At 41.9% G+C, this 21,966-nt stretch overlaps 1 protein-coding gene across 5 annotated transcripts in view; it reads right to left on the bottom strand.

Annotated features, from left to right (window-relative positions):
* The window catches only part of GLI3 (GLI family zinc finger 3), a 278,995-nt gene that overhangs the window by 47,708 nt on the left and 209,321 nt on the right, over nt 1-21,966 (bottom strand). For all 5 annotated transcript variants that reach the window (XM_077997988.1, XM_077997987.1, XM_015133673.3 and 2 more), the window contains 3 exons: nt 15,742-15,955; nt 14,788-14,901; nt 12,606-12,746 (listed from right to left, as the gene is read on the bottom strand). In XM_077997988.1, coding sequence (XP_077854114.1) covers nt 12,606-12,746; nt 14,788-14,901; nt 15,742-15,955 — 469 coding nt within the window. The remainder of the gene's footprint in view (nt 1-12,605; nt 12,747-14,787; nt 14,902-15,741; nt 15,956-21,966) is intronic.

The following is a 21,966-nucleotide window of genomic DNA, read 5'->3' as shown; positions in this document are numbered from 1 at the left end:
GCAACTTGAGTGAAGTAGACAGGGGAAGGGGACTGTCTTTGTTGGGGTGAAGTATGAGATAGTAAAATGCATACATTTAGTAGTTAAGAACATCTAAAGGCCAAACCTTCCTCATATGCACCAAGCATCCATTAAAACAGTATGATTTGTGTATGAGGGAACTGATTAATCAGCAGCAAACCACTCACTAATGAGTTTAGTAGCCTTCAATATGTTTTTTAGCCTTTCTAGACCTCCTTGTAGTTGGTTAGGTCATTTTTAAGATTCCACAATTAGGAGGGACCACAGCAATAATGTCCTGGAAGGAGGACACACAAACTAAAAGAGGATTATGTTCATTCCTACTGAACAGAACAGAAACTACACCCCATTCCTCTGAATCACCATTTAGAAATAAAATGTGGTCAATCTACCAGTCTATTTTATTTGTCTAAGCCCACCTAGCCTAATGCTTTGGCTCTCAGACCCACCCTGTTTAGGGGAAATGTGGCCACTGTAGATGTATGGAACTATTTGCTGGGTATTGCCTGTATACCCACAGATAGCAGTGTCACAGAGCACTCCACAGCCAGACTGAATCCCCAGCCCAGGGGAGCTTAGGTAGCACTCAGGCAAGAAGGGGTGGTACTGAGGGAAGCAGAATGAAGTTAAAGGTGAGAACACCTGAAAAAGGCAGAGCCTACAGCTTAAACCCTGCCATAGCCTCAGCAGTTTCTCAAATAAACCAAAGAGAATTACCACATGGCCCAGCAATCCCACTTCTAGGGATATACCCAAAAGAACTGAAAACAGGTGTTCAAGCATGAACTTGTAAATGAATGTTTACAATAACACAATAGCAAGAAAGCAGAAACTCTAATGTCCATCAACAGATGCATGGATAAACAAAATGTGGTATAGCCATCCAAGAGAATATTATTCAGCCATAAAAAAGAATAAAGCACTGAAACCTGCCACAGCATCAATGAACTTTGAAAACATGGTAAGTGCAAACAAGGCAGAAATCATACAAAAGGTCACATTTTGTATGATTTCATTTATAAGAAATATCCAGAATAAACAAATCCATAGAGTCAGAAGACAGTTTGGTGGTTTTCAGGGGCTGACAGGGAGGGGAAATGGGAGGTGACCGCTTCATGTATACAGAGCTGCCTTGTGGGGTGATCAAAATGTCCTGGAAGGGGACAGTGGTGGTGGTTACACAACATTGTGACTGTGATCAATGCCACACTGAACTGCAAACTTCAAAATGGTCAAAATGGTAACTGCTACGTGATATGTATTTTACTGCAACATGTTTACGCTAGCCAAGTGAATAAACTGGCCAGACCCCTGGCTGGAGCCATCCTCTCTCCTCTCTTCCTGCCCCCCTTCCTGCTGGTCCTCACCTCCCGTGCCTCTGAGCAGAAAGGATAAACCTAATGAGCCCAAGTGTCAGCGCAATATAAATTATGGCCAGAGGAAAAAGGAAACAACTTGATGCATGGCCGAGGATCTAAGAGAGGAATGTCCACCATTGTTTGTGATTATGGATCACGTCACAATCTAATAGCAATTTTTATTTAATCAATAATTTCCATGCTGAACAGACAGCCCTGTTACAGAGAATCGACAAGCAGGTACTGATAGCGACAAGCCTCGTTATTAATCTTTCCTCTGCCGGCTTATCAGCCAAACTACTGTAAAAGGCACCACCAAGATGGATTTTAGAATCCATCTTGCTCCTCTCCCCCCTCCCTTTTCTTTTTCCCTCTCCCGTAACATTTCATGTAATGTAGACGCTACATTTATTTGAGTAACCTGGGGCCTGTGTAGCATAAAAAGGCAGTTCACATTAAGCAATTTCACAAATCAGTAGGACCTAGACCATTGCTCAGGGTTAGCCATTATAGGCTAATAAATCATACTTTCTCTTTGAGTTGTCAATCGCCAAAAAGCTTTGTACAAGTGCTGGCATCTGTAATTCTGTAAAGGCTTTTCATCTTGAAATAAGATGCTCTGGACTGATAACAAGAATAATCCTCTCTTGATCAAGAAAAAAAAAAAAATCTGCATTTTACCAATTAAAGCTGCAGCCAGAAGCCAAATGGCTTAGTACTGAGATTCCAGTGAAGTTTATCTCTGCTAAACACAAGGAGGAATACAGTGAGGGCTGTGTTTCACTTGCAGCTTGACTACTTTATCTTGTGGTAGAAACTGCACCAGAGGGACCTGTGAGAACTCTCCCTGTCCCCAGGAAAAGCCACCAGGAAGACCTCCTCTTCATGAACCGGGCTCTCCTGCCTGTCCTAGAGAGCTTCTTGGGACAGGTCACTTGTGCTGAAGCACGAGTGAGAGCCTAAAGAAACACCCTGTCCCTGTAGGGAGGTGGAGCAGCCGAGATAAGATTGGGCCGGTTATGTTAGAGACATGGTCAACTGGAGAGAGTCCTGTGAGTCTGACAGAAGACAGCTAGTGCAGTTTTGTTTTCCTGATTAGAAAGACATTTTCATTCCTGCCAAACAGACCAGCAACTACATCCCATTCATCTGAATCACCACCTAGAAATAAAATGTGGTCGACCTACCTGTCTATTTTATTCGTCTAAGCCCACCAGACCTAATGCTTTGAATATTCAACCTCTGTATTTGTCCAAAACAGTCCTGCCCTGATTGGAAGAAAAGCGGCCACTGTAGATGTATGGAGCTATTTGCCGGGTGATGCTTGTGTGCCACAGGATTGTATATTCATAACTAGAAAATAAGACACACCTTATTATAATTTTTTGAGACAGTCTCACTCTGTTGCCCAGGCTGGAGTACAGTGGTGCAATCATAGCTCATTGCAGCTACCTCAGCCTCTCAAGTAGCTGGGACTACAGGTACGCCTCACCGTGTTTGGCTAAATTATTATTATTATTATTATTATTATTTTGTAGAGATGGGGTCTTGCTGTGTTGCCCAGGATGGTCTTGAACTCCTGAGTTCAAGTGATCCTTCCACCATGGCCTCCCAAAGTGCTGGGATTATAGGCATGTGCCACTCGCTTGGCCTGGCATACCTTATTTTGCACAAAGCAAAATAATGACAAAGGAAAAACGATAACAATCACAATAAAAGCTAACTGGCTCTAAAAACTTGACTAGCACTGTAGTAGATCTCTCTCATAAACTCTCAGAGATAATTCTCCCAACAACCCTCATAATCCTCTTTTAAAGAAAGATAACAGAATCTCAGTACCCTTTGGTAAAGAGACTGATGCCACACAGGCAAGAGACAGGGGTTCCATGGGCAACATCTCTTCCCAGTGCTCAGCCAGCAGCCCTGAAGCTTCTGACTTCTCTCTGGATATCATGTAGAACATCCACATCAGCTGCCCAAACTGTAACTGTAAAACATCTCCAAATTATCCTCCCAAATTTTAAAAAACAATTTCAAATAACTTCCACTTGCAGAGTCTCACTTCTGGCCCTTCCCCAGCCTACTCTTCCCCTCCTTAATACACTGTACTTGCAACTTCCCAGATTTTGCAAGGCTCAGCCCCATCTTTCTAAAGCTGATGCTGGCTCAAGCCATTCCTCTCATCAAAAGCATTTAATTCTCCTTACTCCATCTGGAATAAAAGTCAGACTTCTAGTCTAGCAATCACGTCTCCCATAACATGGTGCTACTTGGCTCTTTAATCTTACCACCCACTACCCTTCTGCCTTCCGGACATACTTTGGTTCTGCTCTAACTGCATTACTTATCATACCACTCTTCAACCAAAAAGCATAAAACAAATCATTTGTAATTATATTTCTAATTCAAAGAGATGTCAAAAACCTCAGCCTTTTATTATATTAGCTATAATCATAGATAAAATTTTCCCATACTTTCTGTACCCATTAACTTCTTCCTGCTGTCTTCTCCACATAGAATCCCCAAAGCCTTTCTGCAATGGTCTTTTTGTGTTTAAATCTGCCAGTTTATTCTATACCATGCTCATGTCCAATCACCATGAGATGTATCTTTCATTCCTTCTTCTGTGCCTTCACTTTACTCATTTTCCCACTGTTCTGCTTGTACATTGATGGTACTCATAACAGTCTGCCCTGTATGCTCCCCTTACCCAAAGGGGTAGCTCGCAACCCCAGCATCCTAGATCTGATATGCTTGAAGCATTTTCTTCTAGATATTATGCCTGCAATTTCTGAAGTGGCCACCAGGTGGTGATGATGGATCAACAGCAGATGAGTAAACAGGTAAGATTAACAACAGCCTGCATAGGTAAGCCTGTGCAACTGAATCAATGGTATACTTACGACTATTTTTAAATGTTCATAAAAGTCCACTTAATCTCTCCATTCTTCAGTTGAATGAGTTTATTAGTACTACTTGCTATGGATTCTATTTGTCCTTACGTTTGAATAAAGCTTTTGAGTTTACAAACTACTTCCATTATAGGATCTCATTCTATCCTCATAAACAAAAAACAAATTAAAAAACCCAGTGAAGAGCCCAGAAAGGATATTATTATCTCCACTTTACAGATGAGACACGGAGGACTTACTGCAGGGTGACTTACTTAAATTCAGAAACAGTTTCTGCCAGATGTAGGAATGAAAGGCAGATCCCCAACACACTATCTGGTGTTCTTCCCATCCCCCACTCACTGATTAACGCTGGTTTTACTGGTAACTGGGTGGGGTCGGGTGGAGTTGGTTTAAGTTTAAGGCCTTGGCTTATACAAAGTCTCTTGAGGATATCCCATTTACAGTTCTCTTCTCTTGCAACATTAATTGTTCTAGAAAAAATAAAAATGCCTCCATGGTAGTATTTGGCTAATCCCAGAGAAGCCTAAATATCCCCAAATCTTAAAAAGTCCTCGCATTAGAAAACCGCTTTCTGTTCCCGGAGCTCTGTTTTATGTCAAAGCAAGAGCCTGATCTCCAACTCTGCTTGCCATGATCTCAGAAGCTGGAGTCTGTGTGACTTCCCTAGGGCTGAAAAAAAAAAAAAAAAAGTGATGGAGTTTCTCCACCAAGAAAAACGGCTTGGCTGGTTATGGGCCTTGCTGAGAGCTACTGTGTGCCTAACCTTAGCAAATGTGGTTTTAAAATTAAGCTCTGCCAGTTTACACACACACACACACACACACACACACACACACCCCACATATGTGTATTTAAGTAGCTTTTTACTAGAGACATTTTAATGAGATCATCTCTTATTTCTAATCTGAACATTCTAAAGTACATTTAAGCAGGAGAAACTTTTTCTTTAATCACAATTATATTTTTTCGTTTTCTTATGTGTGTTTTTCTTTCTCCACACTATACGGCAAAAGGAAATATTTAGGGCATAACTGGGGGCAATGCTGTCTCCCAGGGGACATCTGACAATGTCTGGAAACAGTTTTGGTTGTCATGACGAGGGAGGGATGCGCAGGACAGCCCCCCACTATAAAGAACTGGCATCTCGTGGGGAGAGGCTTGGAATGCTGCTCAACACCCTACAATGCCCAGGATAGCCCCCAACACCAGAGAATGATCAGCCCCTATGTGCTACAGTGGAGAAATCTTGGTTTGGTGTAACCACTGAAGAAAATTTCCAGAAGGATATCAGGACACGAAGACACATGAACAGGAGAGATGGAATCTCCACACCGCAGAAACACACAAGGAAGAAGAACCTGCAATGGAAGGAATGAACCCAGAGGCCCCTCCAGTTCTTCTCTCGCAGTGTTTCATGAACTGGGGGCTTATCGACATCTTTTTGCAATTACTAATTTCATGCTGACATACCAACCCCAGCACTGTCTGAATATTAACCTAACCCCTGCTTTTATACGTGACATGCATGGACATAGCAGCCTCTACATATCTTTACATTTTTCTCTCTTATAAGCAGAATCACTAACATTTTATTGAGTATAACTTTTTTAGCTAATTCCCTCACCGTTTTATGTGGTAAACGTTACTATTTTCGTTGGAAGCAGAGCAGGCTGTGAACCCAGGTTGGTCCACTTTGAAACACATTCACATTGTACTGCCACTGGGTAACGATGGGAAACAAAAGTGTTCTTTCAAATCAGGTGCTAATTCTTCTCAAATCATCATTATCATCACCACCATCATCATCAACATTTCATCAGGCCTCAAAAGTTTACCTGTATGATTTACTTTGACTCTAACCATAATTTCCACCTGTTTCCTAGGAGTCTTTTCTAGCATCCCTCTGTACTCCTCCCTCTCTCAGCCCATAGTCACAATACACAATTATGGCTTCATTATGTTTTGCCTCATGTTGTTCACTATGCCTCTATGTTTCCTTATCTCCCCCTCACAGTTAGACTGTCCAGTTCTTGAGGGTGTAAATCATGTGCCCACCACAAAGCTGGGGCTGTGGGTACCACATGGGCTGTCTCCAGCCCATGCAGCACCTGCCAGGGCTCTCTGCACATCTCATCAAGAGTTGTTGAGCAAATGGCTGATCCACTAATGTTGGCTTATACTTTTCCTAATAAACAGGAGAATACATTATGCCAGCAACATCTGCTATAGGCAAGTATATTCAAATGAGGTATGCAGCCCAGTCCAAAGTGACCACCATTCTCACTTGTCTGGAATGGATCCATACAGAATATTCCAGGGCACTAATTATTGGCAGAACCTAGAATCTCACCTAAAGTATCATTGAGAACCAGCTAAAAAGCTTTCAATAGGAAAATGTTCCCCAGATGGCAGAAACAGTTACTCGGAGGAAGATTTTGATGAAATATTTCAGGGAGTATACAACGAATGAATGAATGAAGAAAGTAACTAATACATGGTGCCTCCTAAACTCCACCTGGGGGCAGTCACCCATAACTGTTCACAGCCTCCCCACTCCCAGCCCACCCCAAACTTCCTCCCAGGCTGAAAGGGGAGGGGGACTCTGCACAGCACTCCCGGTGGCTGCCAGCCAGCAAGCTGGCACTTGAGAGAGAATCTGTTTGCCATCCCTATCCTAAGGACTATCCAGTTCAAACCTTTTGCTTTCTTTGACTAAAACGAGGCAAGATGTCTTGGCCAGGTCTTACTGAGCAGACACACACTGCAGAAGAAAAAGGAAGTCTCTTGCCTTCAGTCTAGTGTACATCCCAGTTTAGCAACAATTAATATAAAATAAGTCACAGAAACCAACAGTGCCACCGCATTCTCCTCCCCCACTCAACCCAGCGAAACACACACATAAAACAACGAGAGACGGAGTGACCTCTTCGAGACCCTCTGTCTGCTTCTCATTAGACCTACTGCATGTGATCTCTGCTTGGCCTTGGACGTTGGGGACAGTGTTTATTTTCACGGCTGTTTCACAGTATGATAAGTGAGAAAATAACGTTCTAAGGGGTCAAATGGTTCGAAGGAGGTCATCCCAAGAGGCAGGGCAGAGATGGGGCTGCCACTCAGAATCCCAGCTGGGCCTGGGGGGCTCTGGCTGGTGGACCACACAGTCCTCACACACCCTCGCACTCGATCTGATCTCTTGAGTGTCTCTTTATGGGAACAATTTCTGCAGGTGCAATTTAGTCAGCAACTTTAAAGAGAACGTGACCCTTAAGGCAAAATTGTCAAAAGATGGCTTTGAAGTTTGTAGTACTTAGTCTATATTTTATATGCCGTGTTTCCCAATAATTAGAGTAACCAAATTAACTAGCAGCTCCATGTAGGGAAAATAAGATCAAAATCTCCACTCATTCGTTTTATGTTTTATGTGCACACAAAACTAATTTCTGCCTCATATCTGAGACCTCTATCACATCTTAAACTCAATTTTCTCTTAGGTAAGGATAGACAATGCAACTTTAGCAAAGGGATCAAAATTATATGGGAAACATTTAAAATGCAAATTTAGGATCATGGTATTAATGTGAAAAGAATGTCTTCACATCCTAACTCTTCCTTGCATTTCTACAGACACATCAATTCTTCACAAATTAGATGTGCTTTCTTTATATCTAAATCTCTATATTAAAAAGAAAGCGCCTCATTTTCATGCTGCTGATGTATAGAATTTGTTTCCAAATGGCAGCAAAGGTGATTATGACTGTATTCTTCTGATAAAGGAAACTTCAGCATGCTTTTAGACATCAAAATTCGCAGCATATGAAAGCATTTTAAAATCCAAGTAGGTGGTTAATCACTCTACAAAAAGGTGAATTTCTGACACTATGTTTAAAGGAGACAAATGGAGGATTACAGAGACTTAAATGCCACCCAGTTGAAGCTGGGTGCTAACAGAAATACATCTCACGTTCTCTGTGGTTCTGCCCCACAGGGAGAAGACAACATCCCCCAGTGCAATTGCCAAGGGCCCTGCAGGGTCATGCCGCTGGAGATTGGGCTGGCGAATAAAACTTGAAAAATCATTTGACTTTTTAAAGACCTTTGGGGAGAATATTACATGTGTTATTTCTTACACAGAAATAGGGAGTTGGACTGTTGAAATTGAGAGCGAAGAGTTGCAGAGTTACAGCAAACAGGTGGACATGAAGTATGGTGATGATACTATTATTCTTTCAATCTCAGCACTGATGTTTTCAAGCATAACCAGCCACTCAGCAGTAATGACTCCACACTGAGATAAAAGTTATTTATGTTTATTCCTTTTCCTCCTCTTAGAAAGCCTCTCAAAACATAGGTGGTATATACAATGTCATGCACAACGGAAGTGTATAGGTTTCAGAGAACCTGAGACTGACGTGTGCTGCAGGCTGTGCATATTTCAGACACCTCAAACATCAAAGAGTCAAAGATGGAACTTACTTCTAGGACAAAATTAAAACAAGAGGGAAATGAATCTCTGTGTAGACAGAAAGTGTCCTTCCTCCTTGGAAGAAGCTGGGCTGAGCTGCTTTGCATAATAACACAAGCTAAACCAAATAACATCAGCACAAACCAAACAGCTTAAACAGAAAGCAAAACCAAATAACACTTTGAAAATGGATACACTACAACTCTCAGAAACACATTTGAAGTTATGATTCACACCTTTTATAATGCTCAACAAGAACAAAAGTCTGGTTAATTTAAAATTGAAGAAAAATATGGACTTTCAACTCATTTTGAGATGTTAGAATGTGTGTCTTTCAAATGGCAAAAGAAAATACCTGCATCTTGGCAAATCAATAATAAATTCAGTCTTCAACGTACTTATAATTAATTTTTGTTCTATATATTTCTCTTGCTTTTTTGTTTCCTTCAATTTTAACTGACACCAAGAAAGGGACGAAGCACAACAAGAACACAGCTAACAAAAACACGCATCTATCTTCTTAGCTTCTGGTCACAGAAGTAAATTATGACAAATTTAATACTAGCTTGAGAGTAACTAAGCCCAATTGTAATTATCTTGCTGGGAAGAGAAATTAATTAAACATCCCTGTGATAAAGACCCAGCAGCAAACCTAGAATAAACACATAACTGGTGAGGGAGAGGGGCTTGAAATAAAGGAGAAGAGAAGGGAAGGGCTAATATTTAGCCCATCTGTTCAGATAGTAATGGACGAGGTAATCTTTTCAAGAGTACATGGAGTGCATTACAGTGGAAATGAGACTACCTGGCGGGCAAAGTCAGCCGAGTTTCTAATTCTCTTCTTCAACTTTGTGATTTGCTAATGTGAAACACATGTCTCCCTTTTGCACCAAGTTCAAATAACTCCGGAATTCCAACCGTGCAGCTCAACGACTGAACCAGAACAAGGGGAGAACTTGTCAGGATTTAAGAGCTTTCAGCAAAGCCCTTCAATTGCAGCCAGCACCCTATTCCCCGGAAGGATATCAATTATAGATAGTGACTTGCTTTAGCAGGCAGTCGGGACTGTCAGACACTAGATAGACAACCATGAAGAATCATGAATCTTTCTATTAACTGTAAGAAGGGGAAAAAGAATGGGTCACGGCTATAAATAAGGCAGAGCATCAGAATGGTTTAACACCTTGCCTCTTGGTTGTATGTGGCATGAAAATTCAACTAATTCACAAAATGTCCTCTCTCCAAGGAAAGTCACAGGAATGGAAACTGTTAATGCTTCCCTCTGTAAAAAAGTAGTTTTTGCAACTGGTATTTATTCTACCACCAAAGTAATTAGGTGGACTTGATGTAGCTATTCCTTCAATCAACATAATACAAAGCACCTACCTACTCTATAACAGGCCACCACTACTGCTGCCAGATATACTCATGAGTAAGAAAGTACACGCATGTCATGCAATGTAGAATCAATTTAAACATGCAAACTTGGGGATCCTGCACCTCAGACAGTAAGTAAAAAGGCAGAAAATAAGTGATACAAACTAGTATTCTTATTTATGTTGTGGTAAATTAAAATTCTTAATTCATTTAATTAAGTTTATTTACTCATATAATTTGTCTCAGACTAAAATTAATATCATAAAGGTAATATATTGGATTTTCTTCTAATCCTGACATGAATTTCTTCTGGTTAATCTGGAATTAAAATATTCCACTGTATATGTGCGCATTCATATTTTTTAAAGACCATTTTGATAAAACAGACAACATGCTGGTCATTTAGTTGGTAGTTTTAAGCAGCCTTCCTTTAAAACTACTCAGATCTCTCTATTAAAACATCATTGAGACCACTGGCCACCGAAATTAAATTCAAATACCTGCAATTTCACCATCTTTTAAAAGCTTTCACATTACTGTATTTAGGCTGTGAAAGGGTTAAGCTTACTACTGCACTCCAAAAAATATTACTTCAAACCCTGCCTCTTATGAGGAGCACAATTCATTTTAAATGTAGACTTAGAATAAGCTCTTATTTCATTCCTGATTTGGTAATGACTGAACCAGTATCCAACATTCCTTGCAAACTACAATGACTTCCCCTCCAAAACAGCACCATGAGACTGTGTCACCTTCAGGATATTTTAAAAAGCAAGACATCCTGCCAACATCTCTTCTATGATAGCAGGTTTTGCACAAACAATTCTCTTCATGTTTGTTGATCATTCATTGTATCACTAAGGATACACATAGCATATGCTACTCTTTGGGAGTATTTCCCCATACTAAAACAAAAATGCCAAACTTTTCTCCCCCTTGGTATTCCAATGTCTTTGTGATTTCCATTAAACAGTCAGCAAGAATAAATGGCCATTAAGTCAGGCTTGGCTTAAAAATAACACTTGCATCAAATTAAAGAAAAAGAATCAAATTAAGTTCATGGAAAAATTCTGGAAATATACCTTAATTAAAAACATTTGACTTTTTTTTTTTTTTTTTTTGCTGTGCTCAGAAATCTATAATTCTTTGTATACAATTACCAGGAGACATGATTTAAAAAGCAATGGAGGAGAGGAACCCTGGCGACAGCATGTAAAATCCTCAAAACATTCTGTACAGAACAGAGCTCAAAATCTGGCACCCTGTGTGCTTAACACTATAATGTAACTGCAATGCGTGGAATATATTATATACGATGTGCCGAGTTGCAGGAGACACACATTAAAAGATCACACTGCCTATGAAACGTGTGGGATGTAAGAGGGACTCATAATTTTAGTGCTTAATCTAAATGTTAGTTATCAAAAAACATGAATTGCCTAAAAATACAGTTACTGTAAAAAGAAGAATGGATCATGGAAGAGAAAGTGGAGACATAAAAAGAGAGAGAGCAGGAGGAGAACCGCAACAAATGCTACTTTGTCCAATTTCTCATCACATTAAAAGCTTGAAAAACTGCCACACTTAATGCCTCAACAGGACCCTGTGCTTCTGCCAGCAGTTGTAGCACCTGCATCTTTTTATTCTTGATCATCTAAATGTTCTTCCACGTCAGCCGCTCCTGGTCCCATTTGCCAGGGAAAACTCCACTGGTCTTCAAGAAAGTGCCAAGAACAGTGAAGCACTGGGAAGGGAGTATCACAAATCAGGCATGGGGTGGGGAGAAGGCTTTGTGCACACTGCATTATTTGAAATGATATGCAGAAGAGTGTGTAAAAAGTTCTGAACCTGGTTTGGAAGAGGAGGTGTGGTTCTCAATCTGACCATGCTGCAGTTTCCAAAACATCCATCACTAAATACATTTAAAAACACATATAACTTTTTCCATGAAACTACTAGCCCCACAAGGGCTGGCCTCAAACCAAGAAATGATGTTACCTAGCTCATCTAGAGTACTAACTGCGGCTTAAAATAACGGGAGCTTCCTTAGGCTTTGAGAGTTTGGGAGAGGAAAAAAAGAAATTCCCCATCTCCACGTTTTTTCCATTGTTACCGGGCCTGGGAAGGGGAATCAAACTTGGTTAAAAGGTTAATCATAATTCATGTCCAGCTTACTATTACTCAATAACCATCAAAGTCGCTAACTCAAAATAGTGTTTTCTGGCTTACAGGATCAGAGTCATTACACTCTCTATTGAAGACTTTATTGAATTTTACACTCAGCTTTAGCTGACTGAACAGGTCAAGCACCGTGGCTCCAAGTTTTCTTTATTCTCAGAAAGTCATAAAGCCCTCTCCAGTTCGCAATGCCGCTCGCTAAGAAACTTGACTCAGCTCAGGGTCAGAGAGGCCGACCTCCCTGGAAAGGGTCACAGAGCTGTAAAGCCCCGTTTCTGAATACCATCCACTTACGTGCACAAGCTGCTCTTGGGTGTCGAACTCCCTCGTGCAGCCTTCCCAGTGGCAGTTTGTCTCATAGATGACTTCAGGCTCCTGTTTGCTTTCATCTTTGTCCCCTTCCTCCTTGACAAGGGTTGTTCCTTCGGGCTGTTCCTGAAAGAAGAGGGTAGGGGGCAGGGAACAGAGAAGGGGGAAGCATCAGACACAATGGGAGGGAAGACAAGAAGAGAAAGTAAAAACTGGATTCATGGTGTATATGTGCCACATTTTCTTAATCCAATTACTATGCAGCCATCAAAAAGGATGAGTTTGTGTCCTTTGTAGGGACATGGATGCAGCTGGAAACCATCATTCTTAGCAAACTATCACAAGAACAGAAAACCAAACACCGCATGTTCTCACTCATAGGTGGGAACTGAACAATGAGATCACTTGGACTCAGGAAGGGGAACATCACACACTGGGGCCTATCATGGGGAGGGGGGAGGGGGGAGGGATTGCATTGGGAGTTATACCTGATGTAAATGACGAGTTGATGGGTGCAGCACACCAACATGGCACAAGTATACATATGTAACAAACCTGCACGTTAGGCACATGTACCCTACAACTTAAAGTATAATAATAATAAATAAATTAAAAAAAAAAAAAAAACTGGATTCAGATTTGGGTCTAGGGTTTTGTGAATTGAAGAAGTCAAACAATAAAATCATTTCTGTGCACATTTTCAGATTTACCAAATACACTCTGGGAGTTTTAACATGTGATTCAAGGCAACAGCCTGTCAAAATGAGGATTAAAAGTTGAGGCCAAACTTTGCTGCCCTGATTACAGAGCTGAAAATAAACCCAAATGTCATCTTAAAAAAACAAAACAAAACAAAACAAAACCCAAAACAAACAAAACAAAGCTCATAAGACAATAAATCAAATTAGATCTTTACCAAAAGATTGGTACTTCTATTTTGTTTAGTTGTTTTAATTATTTTCGGTTTGTTAATTTGTTTCTTCTTATATTTTGCAATTGAGGGAAATGGTTTACTAGTATTTCTAATTCTGTTTTCCCTGCTGTTGGAGACTGTGTGAGACACTTTTGTGGACTTTATAGGGATAATGTCCTCTCGATTCAACCTCTGATCTCTAAGGATATGCTCACTACCCAGGGCCCAGGGGCCACAGCATCAAAGCTCAGGGGCACAGTCCTTCCTGCGGCAGCTTCACAGCAATGCAAATCCAAGTCATTTTAAGAATTCATCTTGTGTAGATTCAGGTCCCAATCCGGGGCTAGATGATAAAAACCGTATGCAGGCATTGAAGTGTAACCAGCAAGGTAGTTGCTGTCTGGCAATATGCAAGAGGAAAGATCCATTTCAGAACCAGTGACACCAATTTACTCCAGCCTCCACGTTCTTGCTGAAAAGGAAATTTGGGCAAGTAGTCTGAGGTTTGGGCTGAAGCAGCCTGATGACAACAAGGTCCAGATTCTATCTCTATGTTGGGGAATTAGCATTCATGGAGCTCCTTCCTGCGTCAGGCTGAGAGTCCTATGAGATGATATTATGGGTATAACCTATACATCCTTAAACTGAGGCCTAAAGAATTTAGGTGACTAGAGGCGGAGTCCGGATTGAAATTCCTACACTTTTCCTTTCAGAGTTTTGGGCTGAGTGCCAGGATTTAACTAGCCTTAGGTTAGTTGTGTTTTCATCCCTTCTGGTTCGCCAGGCTCTCCTAGAAAGTGGGAAGTAGCAAAATAAGAAAAAATGAGAACACAATTGGTATAGGAGCCATCAGTAGATCTGCCACAGCTCAGGCTTGGGTCCAGGAGCTCAGTAATTCAGGCTCAAGATCACAGATGAGGATTGAAGCCTGGTCTCACCTGTGGCCAGCAACAAATTAATGCAACCATTTCCTCTATGAACTACAGCTGACCATACTCCTAACCTGCCTAACCTGTCAAGAAGCTATGCCCCACATGGCTTCCTGGACTGCATTTGCTTCTGAGCTAGAAGAACAATTTAGTGACTCTATACCTAGCCTTTTGTACAACATGTCGAGTATGGCCAAGGTCAACAATGCAGTAAACAAGGAACTGCTGTGAAAAGACACCAGGACTGGGAAGGAACGGGGAGCTGGCTTAAAGACACCAATCTTGGGAGGAGTGGACGCTGGCCTGTGCACCCTGAGTGTCCTACCTGTTGCCCCCGAGCCCCTGGGCTGGGGAGGTCTTCATCGGGTTTGATCTTGGACCTCTTGTTGTGCATCGGGTCACCAGTGCTGCTCACTGCAGACTCACTCGTGGGCTTGTTCTGCTGGTCACATTTGCAGAGCCAGAGACAAAAAGATTTTCATCAACAAGGAGCAGTACCATAATTAAAACCTGCAACTCGGGACAAGCGGGCTTATTTGGCAATAAAGCAACAACTCTGATAATGCTCCAATTCCCAGGGTAGTAGAGTTCAGATAGTATGTTCAAAGCTAGAAAATACGTAAATGCGGCAGCTCTTCATTTTTAACTCGTGAGTATAAACTCCCTGTGGCTTTTAAAAGCTAGAAGAATGGAGCTGAGGCCCTAAGCTTTAACAAGCTCCAACAGGGTATTTCAAAAGAACAAAGTTGTGAGGAGGGTAGAAGACCAACCCGTTCCGTTTGTGAAGTTCTTTAACCAGAGCATCCAGATTTTTCTCCAAACAATATCAAAGTGGCAACAGTTAACGCAGGGCAAAGCACAGTTTTAGTCTTACTCTAAAGTACCACCCGGTGGTAAGTCGCAACTGTGGTTCTAGCAGAGGGAGTGAACAGTGACCAAATGAGAGCAAATGAGACCAAATGAGAGCAATGCATCCACACACTGCATTAACATGGGATGCAGGTTACAGATGGCACCAGGTCACAGGGGAGCCCTATCAAGCAGCCTGCTGCTATTCCCATGGGAAAATGACTCTGGGGGAAAAAACTGTTTGATGAGAAGCATTTACACAACACGTCCACCAAAACTGAAGACTAGACCTCAGTATTAAGAAGACAGGATGCCAGTACGAAGGCTGTGAGAACACAGAGGTGTCGTGTTGATTTAACGGCTGACATGGTGGCCTGCCCCCACCCTTAGCTGACCAGCGCAGCCGGGTGCATCGACCTATCCCTCTCACCTGTGAGGACTCGGAAGGGCCGGAGCTGACCTGGACGGGGTTCAGAACCGTGGGGATCCCTGGAATAGGCCTCTGTGTTGGAAAAGTTGGGGCAGGGTGGATGAGTGGAGGGCTGTGTCCAAAGGCTGAACCTAAACTCTGCTGTCGGCTTAGGATCTGCTGATGCATGTGGAGAGAGACGGGCGCAGACGAGTAGGTGAAGCTCAAGGCTGGGCTGTGCGTGGGAGATTAAAAAAGACGACCATCACTTAAATGCTGAGCTCAGACAAGTACACAAGATCTGCAGCTTTCTATCTATAATTTTACCATCCCAAATCAAATTTGTTTAAATGAGAAGGTAGGATTATTGCCAAGCACCTTGAAAACTTCTAAGGGAAAGATGAGCACTGAGATGAGACACGCATGTGCGTGCACATACACACGCAGACCTGAAACAAGATTCTGCAAAAACGGAAATAAAAGGCATCAGCTCAATAATAACTATTTATTGCAATAACAAACTTTATATAAAAAAGAGAATGGGTGACTACATGCTTTATAGGACTTTTATTGGCTCTTAGTTCCGTATGTTCCTGTGTATGGAGCAATTCCTTTAATCTTAGCTCACACCGCACGCTTTCATATGTCTCCAGATCTTATTACAAGAGGAAAGAAAATCAATTGGTTAAATGTGTTTTGAACACCATGCTTGTCATATCACTCATTTGTTTGTAAAGATGGAAAGCTTGGTTCATCCAGAATGCCACCTAAAGAATTTCCATCAGTGCCGTCTGGTTACAGAAGCTGATGGATTAACCTCTCCCCACTGAAATCAGTGATCAATGGGCTTCGATGGAGGAATATTCCAGTGGGAGAGCACTGCTCCCTCTTCTAGCTAAACAGCATTTAATGTCTATTAAAGCCCATTATGCATGCTAATGCCTGTCACTACTTTATTATGCCACACTATTTCCCAGGCTACAGTAAGTCCTGAGGAAGCAGTGATATTACCTAAAGATTTCTCGACTAGCAGGCAATGCCAAATCATTCTTTGTGCCAGCGTGGTTTTGGAATCAAACCCTCTTAAAAGAACGGAGTGTTCTTAAGGAATTTGCCAATGGCTTAAAAATGCATGAAAAACTAATAATTGCATCCATGGAAATTTCTTTTTAAAAAAATAATCAGTAAAAAAAAATTATATATATATATGTATATATTTCTCCCTATCCTGCTGTGTAATACCCAGAAAGAATCAGGGTCTCTTGTAATGTCAAAGTCAGAATTCACGCAAATTTGCAATCTGGTGGGTTAATTACTATGGCTGTTAAGCGCATTAACGGAGAATAAAATAATTACAATAGCAAAATTCAAACCATTTCAACAACTTTAAGTAATAATTCCAAAGATATACTCTGTTCATTAACATGACTCTACATTTTGCCTATTTGACTACAATCCATAACAGGCAGCTTCAATGGGATTACATTACTATTATTTCTACAGAGAACCTTACATTACAATAGCTTGCCCATTTAAGACTGAATATCATTAAGAATACCCTAGGAGAATTTCACCAGGCTTTGAGGAACTCTCCTTTCATTCTGCATTGTATTTCTTTAATAAAGGAAAGCAGAAACATGGTGAAAACAGTCATTGTTCACAGTAAGTTAGGGAGAAATCAGTAATAATATTCCGTTTCTGCGGCGTTATAGTTGCTGCCAGTGTTTCCAAAAGCAAGCATGAATGATTACGGCAAGACTTAGCTAAGGTAGCTGTGTGGATGATTGATAGGGCATTAATCAAAAGATGCATATCTGCCTCAGAATTTGTTCACAAGCTTTCTTCTAATAGCTGATTTCATGTTCACTGAGCTCTATGCCAGTTTGTCCAATTTATTTTTCAGTGTACAGGCCATTCATCAAAAAACACAATGATTTAACAGCCCCCCTTCCTTTGGGTGAATGAGTATTACTAAGTGTAACTACGTTACTCTATTCATTAAATAAACAAAAACCAAAATAACCCACTTCACATATAATTACCATGGCACACAGACTTTGTATGTATCTCCAAACACCTTTCCAGGGTTCTAGGAGACTAGACTATCTGGCAGAGTTGGGAGAGGGTCCCTGAAGATCATTTACATTTCTAATTCTGGGAGACATGACATTTGGGGGTTTAAAAAGTCAGTACTTAATTAAAAAATAGAGACAATTCAAAAAACATTTCACAAAGCAAAATACACCCTTGATTTTATACATAAGCAACTCACAGGCGTTCACAGACGGATAAGGGAAGTACATTTTTTGAATGATGTAGGAGGCAGGGCGCGGTGGCTCAAGCCTGTAATTCCAGCACTTTGGGAGGCCGAGGCGGGTGGCTCACTTGAGGTCAGGAGTTCGAGACAAGCCTGACCAACATGGCGAAACCTCGTTTCTACTAAAAATACAAAAACGAGCCGGGCGTGATGGCACACACCTGTAATCCCAGCTGCACAGGAGTCTGAGGTAGGAGAATCGCTTGGACTGGGGAGGTGGAGATTGCGGTGAGCCAAGATTGCACCACTGCGCTACAGCCTGGGTGACAGAGCGAGACTCTGTCTCAAAAATAATAATAATAACAATAAATAAAAATAAAAAAATAAAAAGATGTAGGAGGTGTCCTTACAAAAGACAAGGCTCAGCATTCCCACCGCAGTTTCCTAGGTCCACGATCCTCCTTGTCCTCGGGGAGCAGGGGTAGGGGTTCTGAAAGCTCTCGACATACTTTGGCCATGTCCCCATTCAGGGCCCCCACCTTTTTGCTGATAAAACCAGGTGACGGGAATAAATGTTCTCTAAAATCCACATCAATGATTAGACTGCAAGGGCTGTGAGAGAACACACAGTGGACGGTGATCATGAGCCTTCAGGGCTTACTCATAAGAAGCCAGCAACAGAACACTCTCCTCCTCCTCATGCACAGACCTGGGCTGAGGCAGGGTATGGGACAGCTTGTCTGGACCCAGAAGGGTTGGCCCTCAGCCTTCTGCTGTCGCTCCTGCCAGGGACTGTGCGCAAGAGGGCTGCTCCACTCCAGATGACAAAGCCAATTCAGAATTTGATGACAAAAGTAGAAAGTTCTCAGCTCTGACACAGTATCACTTAACAGATTTGGAAGTCAAGGCTCCTCTGCTCTCAGAACACTGCCATCAGAGTGCTGGGGCTGAGGACAGGCGATGACTGGGCACAGCACACGGATGTCGAGAGTCACAGACAAAATGCCCACGAGAAAGGATGCCTCCCACGCACACCCTCAACCCTCTCGGGCAAGATCAAAGTATGAAAAGATTCTCCTGAGGTTTTCCCACTGCGGGGATAAGAAAACCTGAGCCACCACAGCCTCCTCCTTTAAATCAAAGTGGGGAGGGCTGTGGAGGAGGGGAGTCCCGCATCCTTTTGCCTCCTGTCACAGCACGAGCCCCTCTGCATGTTCAGCACTCACAGTGTCCCCTGCCTGGAACCCTCGGCTTCCAGAGCTCAGAATGGCCACTTCCTTTTTAACATTCAGGTTCCAGCTCCTCAGAGGGGCCTTCTTAGACTCATGCCCCATCAAAACGAGCCCCCTCTGCACCTCCTTGCCCCATCATTTTCTACTGCGTGCCAGTTCTATTCTCATGGCAGCATGCAGTACTCTCTATAACTCCTTCTGTCTCTCCGTCCAGGAGGCAAGGTCCAGCTGGGCCAGGCAGTGTGGCTGGCAGAGCAGACGCGCAGTACTGAGTCAACAGGTGACTGAATCTCTTCTTCAGTGTCTATTAGTTTCCTGTTGCTGCTGCAATGAACAGCCCAAACTGAGTGGCTTAAAACAACAGACACGGTTTATTATCTTACAGTTCTGGAAGTCAGAAGTCTGCAATAGGCTGGTGGGGTTGCATTCTTCCAGACGGTCTAGGCTCCCTGCCTCTTCCGTTTCCTGGAGGCTGCCCACATTCCTCAGCTCAGGGGTTCGCATCACTCAGGCCTCCTCCTCCTCCTCCTCCTCTGACCCTAACTTGCCTCTCCTGCCTCCCTCTCACAAGGGCCCCTGTGATTACATCACTGCCACCCACACAATCGAGGATCATCTTCTCATCTCAAGATTCTTAGCTTAATCACACTTGTGAAAGTCCTGGTGTGGAAGGGAACCTATTCACAGGACCTGGGGATTAGGATGTGGACATCTTTGGGGCTGTTATCCTGCCTACCACACTCAGAAGAATCACCTCAAAGAAAACTATGTTTTCCTCTGAAAACTACAATTTGACAACATGTCTGTAAAGCAGCATTACACAAACGAAGCTAGAGTCTACATCCATTTCCTTCTGTAGCACTTCAATGGCACAGGACAGACTTTGCTGATTAAAGAGATCAGAATTAGAAACAAAAGGTAAATTCTACTTTTAGGGGCCCTGAGTAAGAACTTTCCTAAATAGTTCATGTATTCATTCCACAATTTCTCACAAATAGAAAGTATTACTATTGTTGAAAAATATATATATTTTTTTTAGATGGAGACTCTGGTCTCGAACTCCTGACCTCAAGAGATCCACCCGCCTTGGCCTCTCAAAGTGCTGGAATTATAGGTGTGAGCCACTGCGTCCGGTCTATAGTTGAAATTGTTGGCCGGGCGCGGTGGCTCAAGCCTGTAATCCCAGCACTTTGGGAGGCCGAGGCGGGCGGATCACAAGGTCAGGAGATCGAGACCACAGTGAAACCCCGTCTCTACTAAAAATACAAAAAATTAGCCGGGCGCGGTGGCGGGCGCCTGTAGTCCCAGCTACTCAGGAGGCTGAGGCAGGAGAATGGCGGGAACCCGGGAGGCGGAGCTTGCAGTGAGCCGAGATCGCACCACTGCACTCCAGCCTGGGCAACAGCGTGAGACTCCGTCTCAAAAAAAAAAAAAAAAAAAAAAAAAAATTGTTAATAATCTCTTATACCTTCTCTAAAGCAGGACATAATCTACAGTCTAAACCTTGGTACCTGTGCTTCCCATGCTCATGGCCTCCACGTTTCCGTTCACCCCACTCTTTCCAAGGAGTCACCAGAGGAGATTAATTTTATGTTCTGATTCTGAATTCTCTGCATTCAACAATTAATCTGTTATTATTTTTAAAAATTACTTTTATAGCTTTTGTTTCTAAATAACTACATGAAAGATGGGGTTAATTTAAGACAGTAACAATAAACATTTATAAAACTGTGACTTGTAACTGTTAATCTATATTTAGTCAATAAGATCAGTAGAAAGAAAGTGTTAGATGGCCCAGATCTTCCCAAGCAACGTGCTAACACAGTCAGAGGCCTCCTGAGGTGAGTAAGTGTAATGGAGGGAAAGAGAAAGAAGTACCAAGGTCATCAAACTCTTAGGAATACAGCCCAGGCCCGCTTCTCTGTGCATTCCTAATGTCCACCCCAGATACAGCTGGCAGCAGGATGTGGAGGAGCTTCCAGAGACCAGTGTTCCTCACAATACACTCTCAGAAACACTATTCTAGGGCAACAATTATAAAGCCAGAATAAGTTAATTTAAAAATTAATTTGCCCTTTATTTTACTAAAGAGCAGACAAGGAGAAAAATGTGGATGTTACATAGCTTACTAATCAGAGCTGATGTATGGGCACTGGGTTGTTAGTTTGAAAGGGCATTCCACTGGATGCAGGGTCTAAATAAGGATAACTTCTCAGTCAGTTTCATCTTCATATTCAGCTCTGAGCTCAGTGAAAGGTGATTAACAAACTGTTGTCTGACTGGGAACCATTTTTTCTTTTTCACAAAGACTTCAAAATAAAATTCTCAAAGTCTGAATCTTTAAGAAAGTTCTGATGTAAATATACATCAGAAATCAGATATACAAAGTGTTGTCAATACTCTTAAAAAGCGTGATCAAATTTTGCAAACTAGTCCTTGTCTCTTAGCATTACTGTAAACAGCACAGGAAGTCTCCTTTCTGGGAATCTCAACAATTATACCCAACAGGACAAAACAGAGTGCAGGTAAAAGGAAAACTGTTAAGCAACCAAAATAAATGTCCTAAAGTCTACCCACTGCATATCATTAATTAATTCGGCAAGTTTTAACTGAGTACTTTATACAAATACCATTTATATTTCCAAAGAAAAAATAATTACTTATAACCAGAAAGTTACATATAATTTAAAATTAATACATTAAACCTGGAAATGCATAATCATCCTTGGCTTTCACAATAAATATTTATTTTTTTCA

This window comes from Macaca mulatta, chromosome 3, assembly GCF_049350105.2.
Source record: "Macaca mulatta isolate MMU2019108-1 chromosome 3, T2T-MMU8v2.0, whole genome shotgun sequence".
NCBI lineage: Eukaryota > Metazoa > Chordata > Mammalia > Primates > Cercopithecidae > Macaca > Macaca mulatta.
Note: the sequence above shows the minus strand (reverse complement) of the source record. Positions and strands in the feature narration are given on the sequence as shown.